Source organism: Mugil cephalus, chromosome 2 (assembly GCF_022458985.1).
Source record: "Mugil cephalus isolate CIBA_MC_2020 chromosome 2, CIBA_Mcephalus_1.1, whole genome shotgun sequence".
NCBI classification, from domain to species: domain Eukaryota; kingdom Metazoa; phylum Chordata; class Actinopteri; order Mugiliformes; family Mugilidae; genus Mugil; species Mugil cephalus.
In genome coordinates, this window is record NC_061771.1 from 22,364,532 (window position 1) to 22,386,976 (window position 22,445).

At 42.7% G+C, this 22,445-nt stretch overlaps 1 protein-coding gene and 1 long non-coding RNA gene across 2 annotated transcripts; one reads left to right on the top strand and one right to left on the bottom strand.

The window, feature by feature from the left end:
• Positions 1 to 5,151: 5,151 nt before the first annotated feature.
• On the top strand, positions 5,152 to 22,204 carry kitb (KIT proto-oncogene, receptor tyrosine kinase b). The gene is made up of 21 exons (XM_047577717.1): positions 5,152 to 5,476; positions 6,908 to 7,183; positions 7,269 to 7,553; positions 9,155 to 9,294; positions 9,552 to 9,720; positions 10,025 to 10,211; positions 10,294 to 10,409; positions 11,495 to 11,609; positions 12,665 to 12,852; positions 13,235 to 13,341; positions 13,976 to 14,102; positions 14,179 to 14,283; positions 15,886 to 15,996; positions 16,633 to 16,771; positions 16,867 to 16,931; positions 17,022 to 17,113; positions 18,424 to 18,546; positions 19,035 to 19,146; positions 19,354 to 19,453; positions 19,908 to 20,013; positions 20,572 to 22,204. The coding sequence occupies exons 1-21, from the start codon at positions 5,410 to 5,412 to the stop codon at positions 20,713 to 20,715; spliced, it is 2,874 nt and encodes a 957-aa protein (XP_047433673.1). The 5' UTR covers positions 5,152 to 5,409; the 3' UTR covers positions 20,716 to 22,204.
• LOC125003669 lies at positions 5,497 to 19,993 on the bottom strand. The gene is made up of 3 exons (XR_007112259.1): positions 19,899 to 19,993; positions 18,469 to 18,647; positions 5,497 to 6,236 (listed from the first exon to the last, which is right to left on the bottom strand). It is a non-coding gene; the product is annotated as an uncharacterized LOC125003669 (long non-coding RNA).
• Positions 22,205 to 22,445: the final 241 nt, after the last annotated feature.

Below are 22,445 nucleotides of genomic sequence, written 5' to 3' on the forward strand. Positions count from 1 at the left end.
TTGTGTAGGTATGTTTATGCCACCTTATGTTGCACAAAAAAAAAGCGTGAAAAAAAAGCTAAATATATGAATATTTAATAAGCAGAAAATTTACATTTTAGACACTTAACCCACTAATCTGATTATTTCTGTTGCTGAGTCAGTGCTTGTTTTGCATTCCATTGAATAATCTTCCAGTATATTATACACCTGTCACTGAAGCAGCATTTTTTTTTTAGTTTTTGCTACTGAGTGTAAAAATAGACAGATCTGTAGTCACTGTGCACAATCAAAAGTGAACTATATCAAAGTAAATCCAAGTCCATACCTCTAAAAAGAATTTTTTTTTTTTTTTTTATTGTCCTAGCTCTTATTCCAATGCATCCAATGGGTCGTAATTGATATGCGAAACACCACAATTGAACCATGGATGGACACTTAACGACCACACAGAGTGGGTTAAAAAATAAATGAATAAATAAATATATAAACTCCAGTGCATTGACTGTAATAAAGGATAGGGAAGACAAATGGGCACAGATATCAGGTTTATAATGTCCAGTCAGCAGACATAGAGGAGTGTTGGATTGCACCTTGGAAGAAAAAAACAAATAAATAAATAAATAAATAAAGGTTATCCTAAGCTTTTAGTCCACCGCCAGAAGAAGAAATGATGTGGTATCCTTTCAGTTGAAATGTGTGTGTTCGAGTGTCTGTGTGTGTTTTCCTCTTAGTCTGTGGCTTTTCTTTTTTTCCCTCACCGCCAGGCAGAGACGAACATGCCAAGTGTACGTGTCCGCCTGGAGGTGTGAAAGATTGGTCCATTTGTAGGTGATCGAGTTAGGACGTGAGTGTGTGTGTGAGTGCGTCAGAGAAGGGAGAGAGGGGAGACAGGGGAAGGTGAACGAGAACGAGAGAGGAATCTTTTTCATTACGTAATCTAATCTAAGTGGCTATTTTTCTTGTATAAAACCTCTGTTGCCCTCAGCGAGACCGCTGTCCTCATCTGTCTAAAAGCTCCCCGTGACTCACGCTGTGGGTCCGCACACACCGGCGCACACACACAGACACACACACGCCACGTTACAGTGAGTCAGCCCAGATCTGTTGTAACGCTCACCTCGACAATGAATAATGTAATAGGGAAAGGCGTATAAACTGCTCAGATGACATGTGAACTCAGTGGCGAGTGGACATATGGATGATTGTGAATGATCCACACAACAAAACACACACAAACACATATAAGAGCATAGAGCATTTGTGCAGCTGGTGGACAGGTGGATTGTACTTTGACACCTTGCGGCGTGGGCTTCTTTTGTCTAACTGGAAATAATTCAACACAAGGTCTCCGACTCCAGCTGAATGGTTTGTGAAGTTTAAAGCAGAAATCCAACATTTCTGGGGTTAAAATAGGCATATTTAGCGTGTGGTGGTGGGTTAGATTTGAAAATAGAAACTTCTGTGTGCGGTTAATAAATTCAAAGCTACAGCCAGCAGCTGGTTAGCTTAGTTTAGCACAAAGACTGGAGTTAGGAAACAGCTTGCCTAGTACTTTCAGTCATTGTTGGTTTACTTCCCTCCAGGCTCCTGGAGTCAAAATCCTCCCGTCAAGAGAACTAGATGTAGAGATTTCAAATATGTGTGAAGATATTTGGGGTAATTAGAAAAAAAAGCAATCTACAATTAAACTAGGGCCCTAAAACTCAAAACATTACTCTCGTACCATCTGACTATCTTTACAAGTTTAACCCTGTCATATTTCCGTTCATCTCTAAGGTCAAGCCCTGCCACTTTACCTCAAGAACTCATTTCAATGCCTTTCTTTCTGTCACCACCATAACTCCACGGGCAGAGGTTCGTAGGTGCAGGCGGGTACGTAATTGGTAAACTGAAAGCTTTGTCTAGAACTCGTATTTCTCATAAGACAGCAACCGCTTAAAACCGTCGCTTGTGAACAAATCTTTGAGATACTTGAACTCCTTCGCGTGGTCTGATGATGCGAACAGGACCACATCGTCTGCAAAAAAGCAAAGACTTACCATAAGTCTGAGTTTCCCGTACACCGTGCAACTCCAGAACATGTTTGTATTTTAAGTGGAACTTGATCCAGTTTATTCTTAGCCCTTAGCCTCCCTGCCATGATCAGTACTACAGAAAAACACGCCTGGTTTGGTACTGGATAATAAAGAAGCATCTGTTCCGGTCTGGGAGAACAGCTCGACTATACAGTAAATGAGGCCACTACCTCAATATACGTCCGTGTTTAAATTACTCTGATGCCTTGTATTCTTTATGAAGCCATTCTTTGAAATACACCACTTCTTTTTATGTTTACCAGACACATTAGGGGTATTTACACAAAGCATCGGTACTGGATCGGTATCGCCGATACCAGCCAGAATTTTACTCAATATCACATCGTAAAGAAAATCGGTGGTTTTGATGTCTTGTATTCTTTATAAAGCTATGATTTGAAATACACCACTTTTTTTTTAGGTTTACCAATTTACATTAAGTATCGGTATTGGATTCGTATTGCCAATACCAGCCTGAATTTTACTCAGTATCAGATCGGAAAGGAAAAGATGGTATCAGACATCTCAAGTGGAAATATGACGTTCATATTTATCCCTCTACCTTCCACTGTTGTTTGTTTCAGGGGAAACAAATGCCCTCCTCCTACCATCTACACCCTTTAAAGGGTGCGTGTTGATGATTTATTGTAGCTGTGTTAATCTGTGATCATTTCTGTTCCCTTACAAGAGAAGGCAGTTGGGCCTCTTTGCATAAATATCAGAAAGGAAGTGATATAAAACAAACCCTGTAGTAGTCAGGCAGTCCCTGGAATTTTGTCTCTTCCGCGGTGATATTTCACTGAAACGACCATCACCAGACAAAAGTTCCCAGGAAATGACACAGACCCTGCAAACAAATGAAAACATAGATGAAAGCGATGTTGAGCTCCCGCTCCTGTTAATTTAGCCTCATTCCGCCGTCATGTGCTGAGAAAAGCATGAGCGGCTGTAGGGTAACGTTAGTGACGTTGGGGATCAATCGTGTGTAAGAGGAAAAAAAAAACAGAAACACAACGTCCCATTGTCCTCCCACGAATTTCCCTGGAGCAACAGGACACACACACACAAACACACACACATGCACACACACATGCACACACATAAACCAGCAAACACGCATGAATCTAAAACATAACCACACACACACTTAAACATGCAGAGCCAACTCAAGGCATAAAGCAAATTAAGCAGCTACTAATGTTCTCTCAGCCACCAGGAGACCCTGAAAATCAATCTGAAGGGCAAATTCCTTTTAGCTTTCACTTCTGAATGTTTGCTTGTTATAAATGATTTAATCAAATCCAACATGGTAACCTCACGTCACCTTTGAGGATGCTTTTTGGGGATCATGACATGTTGAAATGCTGCACATCATTGATTATTATTTGCATCCACCCCGGTCGACCTACTCACTAGAGGAGGTTCTCACAGCAGAAGTGTAACCTGTGGATTTATGACTCTGTTCAGAAAGCTTTTGGGTTTACTGTCACTGAGATTAGTAGTGTGTGAAACAAAGACATTCTAGTAATAATATGTTCCATTTTCCCTTTTTTCAGACACTGATTTCTGAGATAATAGGAAGATGTTACTCGTATCGTAATGCCACCATGGAGCTATTAGGCTAAAGGCAATCTAGATTTTAAGATTTCATGCACCAAATAAGATAATATTTTATTTATCCATGTTAAAAAAAAAAAAAAAAAAAAAAAAAACGAGCTTTGTGACATGGTGTGTTATCCTGCTGAAAGTAGCCGTCAGTAGATGGGTCCACTGTGGTCATAAAGGGACGAACATGGTCAGCAACAATACTCAGGTAGGCTGTGGCATTTAAGCCAAAGTGTGCCAAGAAAATATCCCCCACATCATTACACCACCACCAGCCTGAACCGTTGATACGAGGCAGGATGGATCCATGCTTTCATGTTGTTTACGCCAAATTCTGACCCTGACATCTGAACGTCACAGCTGAAAAGTTGTCTTGATCACCTCTACAAGCCTAAATGCACTGAACTGCAGCTGATTAGCTATTTGCGTAAACAAGCAGTTGAACAGGTGTACCTAATAAAGTGGCCAGCGAGTGTATGTCCAAGAAAAGGAGCTAGGAAATGCTGACGTTAAATACATTTATAGAATATTACGAAATTGCTAGGCTTCAGATGGAAAACATTCAGTGGAAAAGTTGCGCAAAGCTGCAAATATTCACTTTCTATTAGAATTAGATGACAGTTTTATTGTAATAAACTTGGGGAATGAGTGAAGATTGACATGGTAAGGAATGACTCAATCAGGAAACTGTGAGTTTTGCAGAAGTTTTCCCCCCTGGAAGTATTACTTCTGCTTATTGGGGATATTAAAAAGTAATTTCAGGACATGTTTGAGGTGTAAAAGATGGAGCGAAATGAAATGAAGTCAAGGCGTTATTATACTTTCATACCTTTTAGTATGAAATTGTGTTTCCTCAGACTTACATTCACATTTGAATTGAGAAAAGCAGCAAGAACAGTAGCAAAAGCAATGTTTTGTATTAAGGAAAGCCAGGAAATCCGCACTGAACCCATCAGCCACATCATATTCTCCTTAGCGCAGCACTGAGAAGTCAATGACACTCACTGAAAAACAAAGTCGATTGAATGTGGGAAAAGTGAAACCACCACAATGTTGATTAGAGCTGGGAAACTCGTGAAGTGCATCGCAAACTGAATGAGCTGCTGCAGTGAAACTCGTGCCAAATGAGAGCTGTCACCATCATCACCATCATCATCATCACAACACTGGCTCAGTCCAAGAAGTGTGAAGAGAGGCTGCTGCCACGATGACACTTCAGTACAATGTTTGTGATAAACATTTACAGCCATCCTATTTAATGGACACGTTTTTATTTTTGTTTATTATTTATTTATTTTTGCTGGTGTTTTTTATTTTATTTCTCCTAATTTCTGCCTAATAAACAGCTTGGAAAGTATCTTTTTATTCCCGTAACAACAGACTCATCACCTTGGCCAGTCTCCAGCCAATGCGGGACAGAAAGGAGTGGCAAGGATCCAGCGCAGGGGTGGGTGGGGAGTAGAGGGGAGAAAGGGGGGAGAGGGAGAGAGAGAAAGAGAGACGCTGCACTGTGTCTTTAAGCTCCAGTAAAATCCATCGGGCTGCTGCTGCTGTTTGCTGGTGCTGCTGCTGGTGGTGCTGGTGGAGGGGAGTAGTCGCGCAGCCTCCGGGATCATTGTGTTTGTGCGCTCATTGCATCGGACGGACCTGCGCTGTGATACCGCGGCGGACTGGGTTGTGCTGTTTTCCCCCCCGGAGCAGGATGGTTCTTGTTTCTGCACTCGAGGCGAATGGGGTTTAGAGTAAAATGCTTGAAACAATGAGGAGCCACTGGTTGGTTTTGGTCACATATTTTATTCTGCTGCCGCTGACAGGTGAGTCATTTCTAACAGTGTTTTAATTACAACTTGTGCGCCTCAATTTGGACTTTATTCTCCATACTGTTGTAACAGACTACTCTCATTATCATTTGATTATTCCGCTGATTATTTATTTCTTTAATTTTTACGCACGGACTGCGCTCCTGATATTAAAATATATAAGTTCGGCTCCTTTTGTTTTTGGAGCAAGAAGACTAAGAAGGAAAAAAACAAAACAGCATATATAGCATTGCGCATGTTTAAGCGCGGCTCCCGGTGCGTGTTTCGTCTTTAGACTGTCCCCACATTGTTTTCTGGAAACGTGGTTGACGTTTTCTCAAAGAGTTGCTTAATGGTTCAGCCTCGTCAGCTCCTCACATCCACACAGGTCGTATCCGGCCTCATTTGCATAACCTCTGCTTGTCGATGCGGGGCCTCTCCCAGCAGCAGCGGGCAACAGGTGTGTGTGTCTGTGTGTGTGTGTGTGTGTGTGTGTGTGTGTGTGTGCGCGTTCAATTATTTATTCCAGCCAAATTCAAAGGGATTCGGTTGTGCGTGTTGCCAGGCAAGAAAAAAAAAAAGAAGAAGAAAATAAAAAGATGAGGGAAACGCACCCTGACATCTAGCTGCTACCCATGCAGCCATGGAAGCTTTGTGTGTTTAGTCACACAACAGCCTCGGGTTTAGTTTGAAATCTTCTGCTTGTTCAAATGACCCTCGGTTTGCATCGAGAGCCAAACTTCCCTCGGATGGTTTTGAACCAGGCTCCCACCGCCTGCAAACAAACGAACGAACAAACAAACAAACCAATAAATAAATAAAAAAATAAAACGTGCATCCCCTTCTTGCCTTCTGAGCTGCGCTCGAGCCTGAAGGCACAACAGTCACATGAAAATCCTGTTCTTGAAGTGGCGCCCATCATGTGGAGCGAATGCAAAAATAGAAGAGTCGGGGGGGGTGGGGGTAGTTGGGTAGTTTACTCATTTTAAGGGAGTGGATCTCGGGGACCTTAATGCATGATTACTCAGCGGCTGGACAGCTCGTAACTATTGATCGTTCAATTGAGCCCTTGTGGTCGGATAGCCCTCTGCCTTTGGGGGCCTTGTGCCAATCATGACATCTTATTTAACTACCATACACCAATCAGGCATAACATTATGACCATCTTTCTAATTATTCTTCGTCTCCAAAACAGTGGTCACTCATCAGAGACAGACATGGGCCTTCTGAGGGTGTCCTGCGGTGTCTTTGGGTCCCATGGGTTGCGGGGACATCTCTACCTCGTGTCTCTCTTTTTTTCCTCTTTTCACAGTTTTGTTATTCTTTGTGCTTATTATTTATCTACATTAGCAGACTTTGCCTCCCAGGCCTGGATATGTTTACCCAAGCCAAACATCCCCATTTCTACCATACGTCAACCATAATGCGTGGCCTCTGTTCCCCCAGCATGGTGCGAGCCGGTCATCTCCCCGAGCGGGCCCCACATAGTGGTTCCCAAGAAGGGCAAGCTGGAGCTGCGTTGCTATGACAATTCCACGTCGTTTGGCACCCCGTCCAGGTTGAGGTGGCAGAAGGAGAAGGCTCGCCGGTTCGACAAAGAGGTGGAGGAGGGCGGGGTGGCCTATGTGAAGGTGTCAGCAGCGCAGGCCTACCACATGGGTCGCTACGTGTGTGTCAACAACAGTACGCTGGAACACAGCTCCATCTACGTTTATGTGAAAGGTGAGGCACGAAGCCTTGTAACTGCATTGGGTCCGCTTAATTCATCTGAATGATTGCAAACGCCCTCCCTTTGTCGTCTCCTCAGACCCACACAACGTTTTCCAGCGCACCATAGTGAACGACATCCTGGTGCGAGCTAACGAGAACTGCATCATTCCCTGCCTTGTGACGGACCCCGAGGTCACCGGCCTCGCTCTGGAGACCTGCGACGGGAGACCTTTGCCCTCTGGTATGAGCTATCACAGCAACCTCCAGCGAGGCGTCATCATCAACAGCACGAGGAAGGAGTACGAGGGCTGTTACGTGTGCGTGGGGCGGCTCGGTGGAGCCAAGGTGACGTCGAGCCAATACACCGTGGACGTTCGACTCGGTAAGGAAGAGGGTTCCACGTGTCACGTCTTTACTAGATTTGCCTTATGGGTGTTAATGATGTTAAAGGTGAAGGAAGAGAAAGGAAGCTCTGCAGCTTGTGTAAGTGTTGACAGCCTGTGTTGCCCTTTTCTTGAACACAATGTTCAAGAAAAGGGCAGATGTAGAAACTGTACTGTCATTAGTTTTATCACTATAAGGGCATAGGTCTTCAACAGGGGGTCCGTGACTCCTAGGGGGTTTGTGGAGGTACTGCAGGGGAGTCGCAAAATCTTTGGTTGATTAGACATTTTTCATAGATTTTTTTTTTTTTAATTCTCCCACAAATTTAAATTTCTTTAATTGAACAATATATTTTAGTAAAGGGATAAGGGATAGCTTAATATTGAATGCAAAATGATAATAACAATGTATATTTATAAATAGCACCAGGCCAAGTTTAATATAGAATAGGGATAATAAGTAGTGGGTCCCTGCTTAATCTCTCCATCTGTTTGGGGGTCTTTGGTCTGAAAAACACTGAAGACCTCTGCCATAGAGTAGGAGTGTCAAACTCATTTTTGTTCAGGGGCCACGGGACCAGTAACATAACAGCACAATACCCTATAAACAAACTATCCCTTTTATAAAAAAAAAAAAAAAACTAACATTTCTTAATAAATAAGTGCAATTTCTGCACATTGCTTTCTGCAAGTTTAGCTCTGTGTGTTGTCTTCTTAGTAAAACAGCAGACAAATTAGGATTAGCAGTCACTTTTATTTAAGTATATTTATATATAGTGGCCAGTGTGTTTTAACACCGCTGCTCTATCGCTGTTTGTACGTCCACGACAAATTTCCTTTGACTCTTTTGAGACATTTCACTCAAACCCTCCAAAAAAACCCCACATTCTGATGCAACAATGCAAATGTCGGAGGTCTCCCGAAAATGCTCGACGCCGGACCACGGTGGTGGACCAACATTAATGTCTGTGGTGCCGTAAAACTCCACATAATAGTCCTCCATCCCAAAATGAGGCGTGGACTATAGCCAGAAAGTAATAAACTGTAGTGTTCTTACAACAAAATGTATCATGATGTCAGTGCTCCTTTGTGTTTCATCTCCGGCGCGGTGTTTTGACTTTGGACTGATGAAGACAGGGGGAGAAAAGGGAGAATAGACGCGAGGGAACGAGGGAGGGAGGAGCCAAGGGATTTGAGTCTCATACACAACAAAGCTTTTCTTTCCAACGGAGCATGAAAGCCTGTGTTTGGGTTAAATAGAATTACTGCATCACAACACACACAGTGACGTCGGCGTCTAATGCTGGGAATTAATCTTCCAGTCGTTGCGGGGACAAGTGGCAGCATGTGCGCGTAGCATGCGTGTGCTCACGGCCATGCCGAGTACATTAGCGGGTTCGTGCTGTAATGCATCCCTCGCTATCGAACAAACCGGAGTCACGCACCCATGAGGGTCTTTGACATTCAGAATGCACAGTAACAGTGATTACAACGCAATAACATCAATGTGCACTCATAAATAACATGATGTGCAAAGTGTCTGTCTGTGTGTAAGAGGTTGTTTTTTTACCGTTTGCATTTTTTTTTTTTTTTGATTCAGTGCCAGAAATGACTCCAGTGATCACACTGTCCCAAAAAGACACCGTCATCCTGAGGAAAGGAGAGCAGTTTAGGCTTACTTGTACCTCCTCCAACATCAACCCGGACTTCGGTCTTAAGTGGGAGTTCCCTGCCGGAGCGGTGAGATTGATTCAGGGATTTGTGTTATTTGCAAATCTTTAACCCGAGTATATGCTGCCTGGATGTCAAAAGTGGTGCTATGCCTTTATTGTAAAGAAAATTTACTCTACCAAGTAATCCCACAGTCAATATTATTTTAACATAAATATCACGGAGAATATGATGTGTCCAATACTAGAAAGAGAGTTTACATTCCATAATTTATCGGATTAGGGTACCTTTTTACGCCTATTGATGTAACACTTGTTCCTATTCAGCATCCTGTTGAAAACCAGACCTCACGCATCCTTTCCGCCTCCGGCGGCTACCAACGCGGCAAGTCGCTCTTGATCGCAGCCGTCAACCAATCAGACTCGGGCATTTACCGGTGCCACGGCCGCAATGTGAGAGGCAGCAGCTATGCGCAGGTGCAGCTGGATGTTTACGGTAAGGGTTGAAAACCGAGTTTGGCGGTTTGCACGCTTGCGCCACAGACATTATGGACACATACAAAGCCAAACACCAACACCGCCCCTGGCTCTACTGCGATCAGAGGAATATTCATTGTTGGCGAGAAGTGAAAAAGCTAACACAACACCAAAGTAAAGCATGACCACTGATTTGACTAGACTACGAGGTGTCATCGTCTCTCATTTGCATTATATGACAATGGGAAATTGTTATGACTTTCAAAACCGCTGAGGAAATCTGATACACACAATTAGTAAACTTGTGTTTTTCTGTTCTTCAGATAAGGGCTTCGTTACCATTTTGGGAAGTCCAGGTCCAATCCAGGCAAATGTTAAAGAGGGCGAGAGCCTGAGCCTCAAAGTCGAATTCAGAGCCTATCCTGCACCGATCATGTCATGGTCTTACTATGGCAAGCGTCTCCTCAACACCACAGAGCACGTTATCACTGTCCACCGCCACAAATACAGGTACAGGCAAATTTACTGCATGATATCTCTTGTGTCACAGACTTATACATGATAAAAATATTTTAATTGTTTGGTTTACCAGGTACAACAGTGAGCTGAGGTTAGTGAGGGTTCTCGGCTCCGAGGGCGGGATCTATAAGTTCTCAGCCAGTCATGAAGATGCATCAGTTGATGTTTCCTTTCACGTATATGTCAACAGTAAGTACGGCGTACAGGCACAAATACCACTTAGCTAATGTGCCTTCTCCTTCCTCTGATTTTTGTGATCTTTGACGGACTCTTGCAAGATCTGTGAGATCGCAACAATCCATCTTGCCACGATTCAAGACACTCAGACAGTGGACTGCTGTATTTCCGGTTGGCGCTTTCTTATTAATAATTTGGTTTGCTGATCAGATTTGTTGCCCATAATAGCGTCAATGGGCATACACTGGAAAATCCTCATCAGTGGAAGGTAAAGTGAGGTCAAATACAAAACAAAATGTCTGGGGCTAACTAAAAGTATCAATAGATTTCACCATGTCAAGGAATTATTCTGGTACCTACCCGCTACTTAGCTAATTAGCTATATGTTTAGCTATATATTAGCAAGCTAATACACTTGATAGCACAGGTCACATAGTGTCTGAAAGCTGTAGTCTAACTCACACAAAACCCTCAGTGAAGGGTTCAAGCCACCCGTAGTTTTCTTGAAGAGAAGTTTTGAAGCTCAGTGTGGTAGCTCTGTCTGCTGCCATCTTGTCAGTGACTGCTGCACCTAATCTGCCTAGCAACCTGTAACCACACCCACCTGTCCCTTAAAGGAGCCACAAGCTAAGTCATGCATACTTTAAGCTTTTATATAGGTTAAATGCAAGAGTTAAATAATAATTCAACATTTTTGTGAATAAAGAAATTATTCAGTGATGCTGTTGTAAATCTTTTGTTGTAAACTTGGGCACATCAACATGGCCCACTTGGCCTGCACACGTGGACACAGCCAGTACTGGGATCCCACAAGTCATTCTTCTACTTGCTTGATGCCTCTGCATATGTCTTCATGTTCTTGGCAGAGTTATTCCAGTGTCTTTGATTTTAAAAACGTAGCTCTGAGCTCTTTACCCTGCTCAAAATGACTTAGAAAACACAAGTAGGCACCTTTACGAAAGTCACTGGATAACATTTTCCCTTCTGGAGTGGATGGAGGCTTAATTGTAGGTGGAAGGCCGCTGTTTTTTCTTGTAACGAACACAACACAACAATGTACATGTAGTCTACAATATATATCCTTTCTCCTCTGCAAGGTAAACCAGTCATCATTGCCCAGGAAGGACCTGTTGATGGACAGGTACGGTGCATCGCTGCAGGATACCCAGTCCCTAAAATCAGCTGGTACTTCTGTGAGCTGCCCCACACAAGGTTTGTGAAAACATTATTCCTTCATCAGAAGAGCATACGACTTTGTTTTCTTTTACCAGATTTAACTTACATGGGAAACAGGTGGCACAGATGGAAAAAAACTGCCAGGGTTGAATGTTAATCGCCCGTAGCACTTTGCTTTGTTGTTCCACCATCAACAGTCTGTTCAGTGTTTGTTCTGAGGAATCACGACATGTTTCGATTAGTGAGATGGTGATCTGGTAGCAAACCCTAGAGATAAGTTGTAGAAAGTGGTGATATAAAGTAACAGCTGTCCCTAATGGACTAGAAAGCACTTAAAGTAGTCACTGTAAAGACAAATGACTGCATTGTTTTATTATTTATTACATTGCTGACGTGTACTTCGAATGATCGCTGCAACGATGCAGGGTAGGAAGTACAATAAGTTGAAGACATTTGGAGGCTAGACCAAAGAGAAAAGAGTTAAAGTAATCGATGTGTGATGTGTCAAGGACGTGGACAAGAATGAGTCCATGCGACTAATTTTGATTAGTCTAGAACTTATTCTGAGAACAGGAGACTCTCAAGGGATCGGAAACAAAGTCATGGCCTCATTAGTATTCAGACTAGCAGTTGCTAGCAAGGAGTATTTATTAGATTTGATTTGATTTATTGGCAGCATTAAGTAATTAGCACAGAAGAATGACTCACAGGACATAAAACCATTTACTCTTGCATCATTCCATTGTGACAATTGTCTTGTTATCCTGAAACAAACAACACAAACAAATGTTCCTTCAAAAAAAATCAGGCGTAACATTACAACCACCTCCCTGATGGTGTGTCGGTCTCCCTCGTGCCTCCAGACAGTTAAGCTGTGAGAGGGCAACAGCATTGAAGTTGTACACAAAGAAAGTCTTCAGTGGTCAACAGGCATGGACCAAACACACCTTCATTAAATCACCTGCCTCATATTACGTACCACTAGAACAGCTCGAACTCAAACAACCACGAACTCCACAGGACATTGACTTGTAGAACTGAGATTAAAACACTGGGGGTAAAATCTAAAACACTGTTCTCTCTCTCGACAGGTGCTCACACCTGCCCAATGCCACTCAATGGGAGACCCCGGAGGTCGCCATGCTGACAGAGTCCACCTTTGGCAGGAGTGAGGTGGAGAGCCGTCTGAACGTCAGCAAAGAGCACGCCCACTACCACACCGTGGAGTGTGTGGCCTCCACGGAGGAGGCAGAGGCCTACACGCTGTTCTCCATCAGTGGTAACGTGGATTATACTCAGATAACAGGAAGCTAATGCAGGACAGGCTTTAGTGTGAGGATGGATACTGGTGGTGTTGTTTATCCCATATACATCACTAGAAAGATATTAATACGCACAGAGACGCACAAACTCACTGACCCCGTGTATATGGAGGCCAGGTGTGTCGTTACTGGGTGCAGATTGAATGAGATTAGTATATGCTGACTATGCAGGCTGGGATTATATGGCATAGACTCGCTAATCCTTGTCACACAAACAAACACCACTGCTGCAGCTGTCTGTCTTAAAGATGGGGGGGAGGGGGGTGTAGCTGCTAATAAGAACATACGTACTCCAACGCTCATGTGACGCCTGACAGTGGGTTTGTTTGTATTTTCCAGAGCGCCTCGTCCCCCATAAGCTCTTCACGCCTCTTCTAACGGGAATGGTGGCTACTGGCATCTTGCTCAGCCTCATTCTAGTGGTGCTGCTCTATAAGTACATGCAGGTAAGACTGAAAATAAAATAACACAAGCACAGTGTTGCTGTGGTTATAGCGTATGTACAACAGGGTCATAAATCTGACAAACCGTTTCTCACACATGAATCAGTCTCACCAGATTCATCCAGTGGCACCGATACACGGTTCAAAGAGAAGTAATTAACTTCAGCAGTTTCTGGCAAAGTGCACATTCTCATTTACTAATGACTCACGCCGCCATCCTCGATAGAAACATGTTAAAGTTAGAAGCATCTCTCTTTCTGCATTTGCTTTTCTGCGAACGAGAGTGAAATTATGCTCTTTTAATAAGCCTGAATGTGGCCTAATGGATCTGAACTGAATCAATCAAGCATTCAGGGTGCAGACATGCTGTAACTAAAGGCTTTTTTGACTCCCCGATCACGCCTGGAGCCATTAATTTACTCCCTCCCCCTCCCCGACAGCGTGCTGCGCTTGTTGCACTCAGATGAGTCAGACTCCTTGAGAACTAGTTTATGCTTCTGCAGCGGAGAAAGAAAAAAAAAAAAGTCTAGACGCAGGCCGACAAGTGGATTTACACCTAAACATGAGTGATATGTTTGAGCCGTTAAAACGGCTCAGAACTTAACAGGCAGCTGATCTACTGTTTTCTCCCGTACAGAAACCCAAGTTCCAAATCCAGTGGAAGGTCATTGAGAGTATCCATGGAAACAACTACATATATATTGACCCCACGCAGCTGCCGTACGACTCCAAGTGGGAGTTTCCGAGGCAAAAGCTACGCTTCGGTATGACGGCACGCTCGCCAGTAACTGTAATTGTAATTGCAACTGTGTGACGCTAATATTGCTCGTCTGCTCGTAGGTAAAACCTTGGGCTCCGGGGCCTTTGGAAAAGTAGTTAGGGCCACGGCGTACGGACTGTGCTCTGCAGATACTGTTACAACCGTCGCTGTAAAGATGCTGAAACGTAAGTCTGCCGGTCTCTCTTTGTCTTTTACTGTATCTACGTGTTGTAACGACATTGAATATGTGACACTGTACATGGAGAATAGTAACTAAACACTAGAGGATTAAACCACACCAGGCTGGATAGCAGAGTTTCGCTGCCTTCTGTGGTTTAAAGTTTCAAGTTCCTGCATGATTCCTCCCTGTGCATTACTGAAGCAGGGTCAGAGATGTGCTTTGGTTCACCTGTAATTACACCCACATGGGGTCCTGGAGCACACCTGTACACGTAGACATATATACGTAGACGCCGCATTGACTGTGGAGGGACGTGCCTAAAGCGCCGCCATCTTGGTACAGTGCCAGTAGAGGCAGACTAACGAAGGAAAGAGGTACTCCGAAAGTTTAAAGTAGAATTGTTCGTTGAATTTTGGACCGATTTCCAACAGTTTGATTTGTTAAAAACATCACACATGAAGCTATGATACAGGGCACGTTATCTTTTACTACCTAAATACAAATCGTAATTTTTTGACAAAATATTTTTAATAATAAATATCGTAGATTTATTAAGGGATAATGTAAAGTGAGCAAGTTGTTGAAATAAACCCCAACAGGGCAGGCAGAGCTTGGCAATGGCATCGCAAGCAGCGCCCCTAGCGACGGCCCCTAACAAGTGGAAAAACTGTCCTTAGACTGTAACTGATTTGCTAGAATACAGGATATAATACACCAACTAATTATTAATGGTGGAATTATTTTTTTCTCTATCTCTGGCTACTTTTCTCATATTTTTAAGTTTTCCCAAAGACCGTATTTTGAGGAGACAGTGGTAACTGGCAGTGAAACAAGAAGTTTTTGTAATAATGGTGGTTTTGGTTTAGTAATGATAATTCTAATTGTACTCAAATGCAACATATACCCATAAGCAATGTGTTAAATAAAGACCTGATAAAGACCTATTTTGGGTTCCTTTCGCTCTATTTATTTATTATTTATTCTATCTCTCTGTCACTATCTACATATCTCCAATGTTTGACGTTTGTAACAAACAAACCCTGTGAAAATAGTTTGACAGCTGAGCTATGTATATAACTTTAATTGTGTAGACACAGAAGCGAGCAGCACTGTACCAAGATGGCCGCCCACGTAGACACAAAGTTTGTGCCTGTACATCACTGTAGGAAGACGGGAAGTTAAACCATTGGAAGAACCATTAAGTTACTCTTTAAGATAAGATGTAGGGTCTCATTTCCCTAGGTAATTAAATTTCAGTCTATTTTGTCCTTAGGCTTTAATTTTATTTGTATTCCACTACATTTAATAAACAATAGAACGCAAATAATCTCTTTAAACTACACTCTGTCCATAACTTTGGTCAGTTTAGCTGTATAAATAAAATTTACTGTTCACTGAGTGATACAATGGCTTGATGTTGAAAACCATCCAATAAAGTCATGTTATCATAAGGTTGTATATCCAAATCATCCTTCCACAAAAGCCCACAAATTTTTCCTAAGGCCATTTTGACCAAAAATGAAATAAGTCAATATTAAAGTATCTACAACACGCTCAAACTTGGCAAGAAGCAACACCATGAACAACCATTTTTCTGCCTCCTCAGCCAACGCTCATTCCACGGAGAAGGAGGCGCTGATGTCGGAGCTGAAGGTTCTCAGTTACCTTGGAAACCACGTGAACATTGTGAACCTGCTGGGAGCGTGCACCATCGGGGGTGAGAGGAGCCGGACGCGGTTCACTCGGTTAAATCAGCCCGAGCTGTTCTCGGTTGTGAACTCTCGCATCTGAGTTCTAGTTTTAAATTATTCACTTATTATATGGAAAAGTCAAACACATGCACGTTTACTGCTGCTTCACGTTTATTAAAAATCAAATACTAAGCAGTCAGTATCACCCGGCCTCTGAGTGACGACGTTGTGCAGTTTTTACTGCTCCGGCAGCTCAATATTTTCCACCTGTCTAGACCTCAGTATTGACTGTAATGCAGCGTTTTGATTGGATCCCACACAGGTGTGCGTGACTATGTCAGCAGAGGAGAAATACTCAACACTTGACGGTTGTTTTTGTGGCGTCCAATAACCAATAAGTCAATTTTATGTTTTGACACAAATTAGTTCAGAGTTTTAACACAGAGACAGCTTTTAAACACACACATGCATTGATCAAACCTGACAGAGCGCGTGCCTGTCAAATCCCATTGTTCTTTTAAAGTCGCAGAGCAGATGCAGAACCAAAGTCTTTTGTTTCATTTTCATTGTTACACGCTGTCACGGTTTAAAAAAAAAAAAAAAAAAAAAAAAAAAAAACAGAGACTGAGATCTTTTTTTTTTAAATCTCTGCATCCTGCCAGGTCCAATTTTGGTGATCACCGAGTACTGTTGCTATGGCGACCTCCTCAACTTCCTTCGGAGGAAAAGAGAGTCCTTCCTAAACTCCCAGGTTGGGGATGGTTACTATCGCAACGTCTTGAACCAGACGGAGCCGACAAGGTGTGCATGCGTGCAGATTCCCAGCTGGGATTGCGATGAAAGTGGTGAACTATGGCTCTGATGTGTGTGTCTGTGTGAATGTGTGTGCGTTGCAGAGAGGTAACTGGCACTGGATATATACCCATGCGTCCCTCTGAGAAAGAAAGGTCTTCCCAGTCAGGTATCTAGTCTCTCACTCAACATTTCTTAACAGTTCACTGCATAACCAGGATGGAGAAATTCACCAACGCTGTTCCTCTCAAACTTTTAGACGACATACATGAGCTGTCTCTGGACGCCGAGGACCTCCTCAGCTTCTCCTACCAGGTGGCCAAAGGGATGGAGTACATTACCTCCAAGAACGTAAGGCTTTTACAGACCGCGTTAATATTTATAGAGTGGATTTAAAAGTGCTGCTGCTAAGTTCATAAATCACGCTATGGCTCGGGGCCAACGTCCATGCGGTCACTGCAGTCAGCTGGTGGTGTACCGTGTACATTTTGCTGCATGGCATCAATCAAAATGGATTAAACCCACTGATGATCTTAAGCACTGGCCCACATATAGATCACATATAGTTGTTGGAGGAGCATAACAGCAAAAACAGCAATGTACTGTACAGAAATGCTTCCATCAGGAGCTACTGACAAAGAACAGTGAATAATGGAGTTATAAACCGACCAGCCACAACATTAAAACTACCGACAGTAGAAGTAAATAACACCGACCATCTGTGACACCACTAACAACATCCTGTTGCCAGATACCACAGGACACCCTCAGAAGGCCCATGTCCATTCTCTGATGAGTCACAACTGTTTTGGAGGCACAAGGGAGACCTACACAATATTAGGAAGGGGGTCATAATGTTATGCCCGATCTGTGATTTCCTCAAGTGGCCAGTCAGCATCAGACTTCAGATTTTTTGTTAGGTGATGAAAGTGGACACCTAGCCTCTCATGCTGTCACTAATATAAACACAAAGTAATGCTCTGCAGCAATGAAATCTATATTCTTGACCTGAATGCATATGCTGGGAACAGACAGCTCATGTGCTTTAATGCTGGAGTGTTGCAGGAATGTATAGGCTGTATAAAAACAGGCAGCAACTCAGCACCAACAATAGCATTTAACAGCACTCCACAGTTTACAGCTGCATTTCTCTGAAGCCTTCTCCCTGTACTGCAGCTAAAGGTCTAACAACTTTAACCATTCACCAGTCTGTACATCCCCTAGTCAGCATATGTCAGTTTTGTGTTCCCATCTTGTTTTCCCTTAACCTCGTCCCGACATAAAAACAGTTTATAGAGTTTTAAAAAGGCGCCGCCATACCTACCTAAAAATTCAATTTAAAACCTTATTGTCTTCCTACTAAACTAATGTCCTTATTTCCTTTCATTTAAGCCCAATGTGTCCCATTTGAGTGTAATTTCCCTGATTGTTAATTTGATTTAGTTTCCTTTTCTTTGTAAACATGCCATTCGTGTGTGTGTGTGTGTAAGCTTTGTAACAAGGTTTCTTGACCTTGCGTCGTTCTCATGGGCGCGCTGTGACTCAGCCATTCACTGCAGAAACTGGCTACAGTGTCAACACTCATTTCCGTGTTTGTTTTTCCCTGTGCGTATTTGTGCCTGTGTGTGTGTGCGTGCGTGTGTGTGTGTGTGCGTGCGCAGTGTATCCACAGGGATCTTGCAGCCAGAAACATTCTGCTGACTCACGGCAGGGTGGCGAAGATCTGTGACTTCGGCTTGGCTCGGGACATCACCACCGACGCCAGCTATGTGCTCCGAGGAAACGTGAGTCTGTCTGTCAGTCTGTCTCTCCCTCCTGCTGCTCCCCCTCGTCCTTTGATCCTTTACTTTTCCCTTTTTTTTTTTGGTTTGCTCTCTTTCTGTTTCTGCAAACCAAGAAAAAAAAACACCCTCGCATTTTTCTCTTTCACTGTCCCTGCATTGTTCACCAAAACAATGCAGGGACAGTTTTTAGACGTGAAGAATGTGGGGCTGCTTCTAATGTTTGTTTTCACGATGGTAACTCATTAATCATTTTGACTAGAAAATATCTGGTAGTGAGTGAAAAAATAAACTGCAGTTTCTGAAAAGCAACGTGGACGTCATCCAGTTGTTTTTATTTTCAAGTCAGGCAACAACTTTACGATAATTTTATATTTGCAAAATGCTGCTTATTTTCCTCACTGAGATTCCTTTACAGGTGTGTTCAGAGATGACATATTATATGTTTTTTATAAATAAGGACATGGGATCACATCTCTTTAACCCCGCAGGCTCGTCTGCCGGTCAAGTGGATGTCCCCCGAGAGTATTTTCGACTGTGTCTACACATTCGAGAGTGACGTGTGGTCCTACGGCATCCTGCTCTGGGAAATCTTCTCTCTGGGTAACATTTCCAGTCAGAGCTGCGCTGTTTGAATCTGTATTCTTGATTCCTGGACAATTATTGCATCTTCTCTGAGCTGACTGAGGCCTTATTAGATTTATTGATGCTCCCAAGCTGCAACATCTCTGATTCATGTAAGACAGCCAGTAGCTCTCAGATACACCCGCACTGCTGTATGAATTCACGTTTACTGTATTGGTGTTGCAGGTAACAGCCCGTACCCTGGGATGCAGGTAGGAGCCGCATTTTACAGGATGATCCAAGAAGGCCACAGGATGAGCAGGCCTGAGTTTGCTCCCATTGAGATGTAAGTATGCATCTAATATAGTTGTAGTTGATCCAATATAATAATATAATATAATGCAACAGCAAGGGGTAAAACTAGTGTTTGCTCTTGTTATCTATTAATCCCCAGATAATTATTATTATTATTTTTATTTATTGTTTGAGCTTCTATCACTAAAACATGCAACTAGAGCTGCACCGGTGACTGAGATCATCTAATATGCAAGATTTCAGACAAAACTTTCTGACATTTAATAGATCAATCAATTGACAAATAGAGGAAATAGTTGTTTGCTGCAGCTCTATAGACAACAAGACATTGAAAAAAGCTATGAGTTTGATGTGATATAGGTTGATGTCGTCACCAAGTAGATTCTTTTTTGTTAATTTTTCCGCATGTCTTCATTATGTCTGTCCTTGGTAGATACTATCACATTCCTATGTGTAGAAACTAATGCCAGCCTCACCTCCTGTAGGTATGACATGATGCTGTCCTGCTGGAGCCACGATCCACTCAAAAGGCCTTCCTTCAGAAAACTGGTGGAGAGGACTGAACTCCTACTGTCAGAAAATACCAAGAATGTAAGTAGAAATTACATATAAGTGACAATATTTATATTATACACAATCTATTATACACCAACCGGCCTAAACATTATGAAGTAAATAACACTGATCATCTTGTGATAATACAATATTTTGCTGGGAAGCGTTCGGACCTGACATTTTTGGATCTTAGACATATACCACCCATCAGGCACCCCAACCCCATAGTAATGATACTCCTTGATGACAGCAGTCATCGCCAGCAGGAAAACAGTTTAGGAACAACTCATAAAAACTTGAAAAACAGCACAAGATGTTGACCCGGCCTCCAAATTCACTAGATCCCAAACTGATCAAGTATCTGTGGGATGATCCACCTTAGAGGCCCCTCAACCTCAACCCAGGGGACCCAAAGATGCCCACTAATCACGGCACGTTGCCAAACACCATAGGACACCCTCAGAAGACCCATGTCCATTCTCTGATGAGGGATACAGGCAGTCATAGTGTTATGCCAGATCGGTGTCTGATATATATGTATTATTTTGTGAAAAGTCTGTCAGAACCTTCCACAGAAGACATGTCATTCATCAGGTGTACCTGACGCTGAGCAACACTCCAGGTCCCCCGGAGCAGCAGAGGGCGCCATCCCGGAGGCTGAGCTCAGTCTGCAGCACAACAGCCCCCACCCAGCCTTTACTGCAGAGCGCCACTGATGTCTTCCAGGAATACGTCTGACACACACACACACACACACACACACACACACATATAAAGACACTGCTGCGACACATATACAACCATGCAAACTTCACCACTAAGAACAACAACAACAACAACACATCCTTTCAAACTGACAGTCAGACACTGGCCTTCTCGTGAAACACACACATAAACAGATACTGTACATATATACAAGGCATCTACTCTTACCATTGGTGTATTGATCTCTGCGGTATGTGTATTCCAGGTGCACGTCCATTTAAAGCAGACTAACTGGTCATCAGATACAATATCACCCATCAGCCTTAGAGTAGATCTTAAGATGCTTTGAGGAAAACAAAAAAGCTCATGTACATACCTGACCAGGGACGAGCAGAGCTGCAGCTGCTGTGATGATGACGAGACATCAAGACGACTTTGCATCCGATTTTTTTTTTTATCCCCCCCAGACTGTTTCTGATGTTTTGGGAAAACACAAGTTTCTTGCAGAGAGTCGGATTGGAAATTTGATGCCATCCTCATGTCTGTGTGTAAAATATTGGGGTAAACAGATTAGTTTAGCTCAGCTTAGCCTTTTTAGTTTAGCTCGCGTAAAGACTGGAGAAGCTGTACATTAAAGCTAGTCTGGTTCTGTACAGAGGCAACAAAATCAGGATACCAGCATTTCTAAACATAAATTCTTCAATCATCAACATATTTTGTCTAATTTCTTTTTTTAATCCTTGCAATACCAAAAAAAAAAAAAAAGGAAAAGCAGTAAGTTGTATAAGGTATGTGTAAAGATAACTTCTTTTACTCATAATAAATGCTAAATGTTGATAGTTTCCAGGTACAATCAATAATACATAACACAAGATTTCTATTTTACAATGTGCTGATGACTGTACATGAGCTATCACATCCACCTCAGGCTTGGCATTACTTTTCTTATCTACCTCCGCAAGAGTGTTTCCCCAAAATGTCAAATCCCCGTCGCGGTCACAGGATTTAGTGTTTAGTGTTTGTCATCTAGTCTACCTTAAACCTTATCTCTTAACAGGCCTTGGCCCAGCGTGGCATGCAAGCAGTAATTTCTGATGAGAGAGGAAATAAAAAAGAAAAAAAAAAGAGAAAAAAAAAAGCCATAAAACTACACAAACACTGATTTCCGACCTGTGCAAGTTGTCGATTTGAATACTGTGACTTATTTAAAACACAAGCTGGCGTTATTGCTGTATGTACTTCATGGATAATTTTGTTGTCGTTGGCAAAGCCGCTGCGACCGGAGCTTTAGGACTGACTGTGTGCTTTATGCTTTGAGTTATGTCGAACATGTATGCAATGTAAATACAATAGAGATGTGCCTTTAGATTTTTTTTTTTTTTTTTTAGTTTTGTTTGTGACTGTTATTGGTGCGAGTGCGGGAGAGAGGAGAGATGCACTTCTGATTTGAGGTTCTTGCAGTTTTGATACCGTTGGTTGACTTGTAATAAATAAAGAAAGTACCTGTGATGGTAGAACCGAACTGCAGAGCGCCTGTTTCCTTTTTAACTTCCCGTTTCTACGCACTACACACACACACTGATGCTGATGCTTTGACATGCAGTAATTTAACACATGGAGAACTTGCTACCGTTTCTTTTTTTCCCATTTGTTTTAGTGCAAAGAACGAAGAAAATAGAGGGTGTGCATTGACGTCACTTCCGCCCGGAGCCACGCCCCCCTGAGTTGTAAAAACATATTGAAATGTGTCAGTAAATACAGCG

Bases quoted from the DNA above. Each gene is read 5' to 3' on its own strand.
- kitb (XM_047577717.1), top strand. From the start codon at position 5,410: ATGCTTGAAACAATGAGGAGCCACTGGTTGGTTTTGGTCACATATTTT. The intron at 10,212-10,293 runs GTACAGGCAAAT...TTGGTTTACCAG, and splicing joins GTCCACCGCCACAAATACAG to GTACAACAGTGAGCTGAGGT. The intron at 14,103-14,178 runs GTATGACGGCAC...GTCTGCTCGTAG, and splicing joins GAGGCAAAAGCTACGCTTCG to GTAAAACCTTGGGCTCCGGG.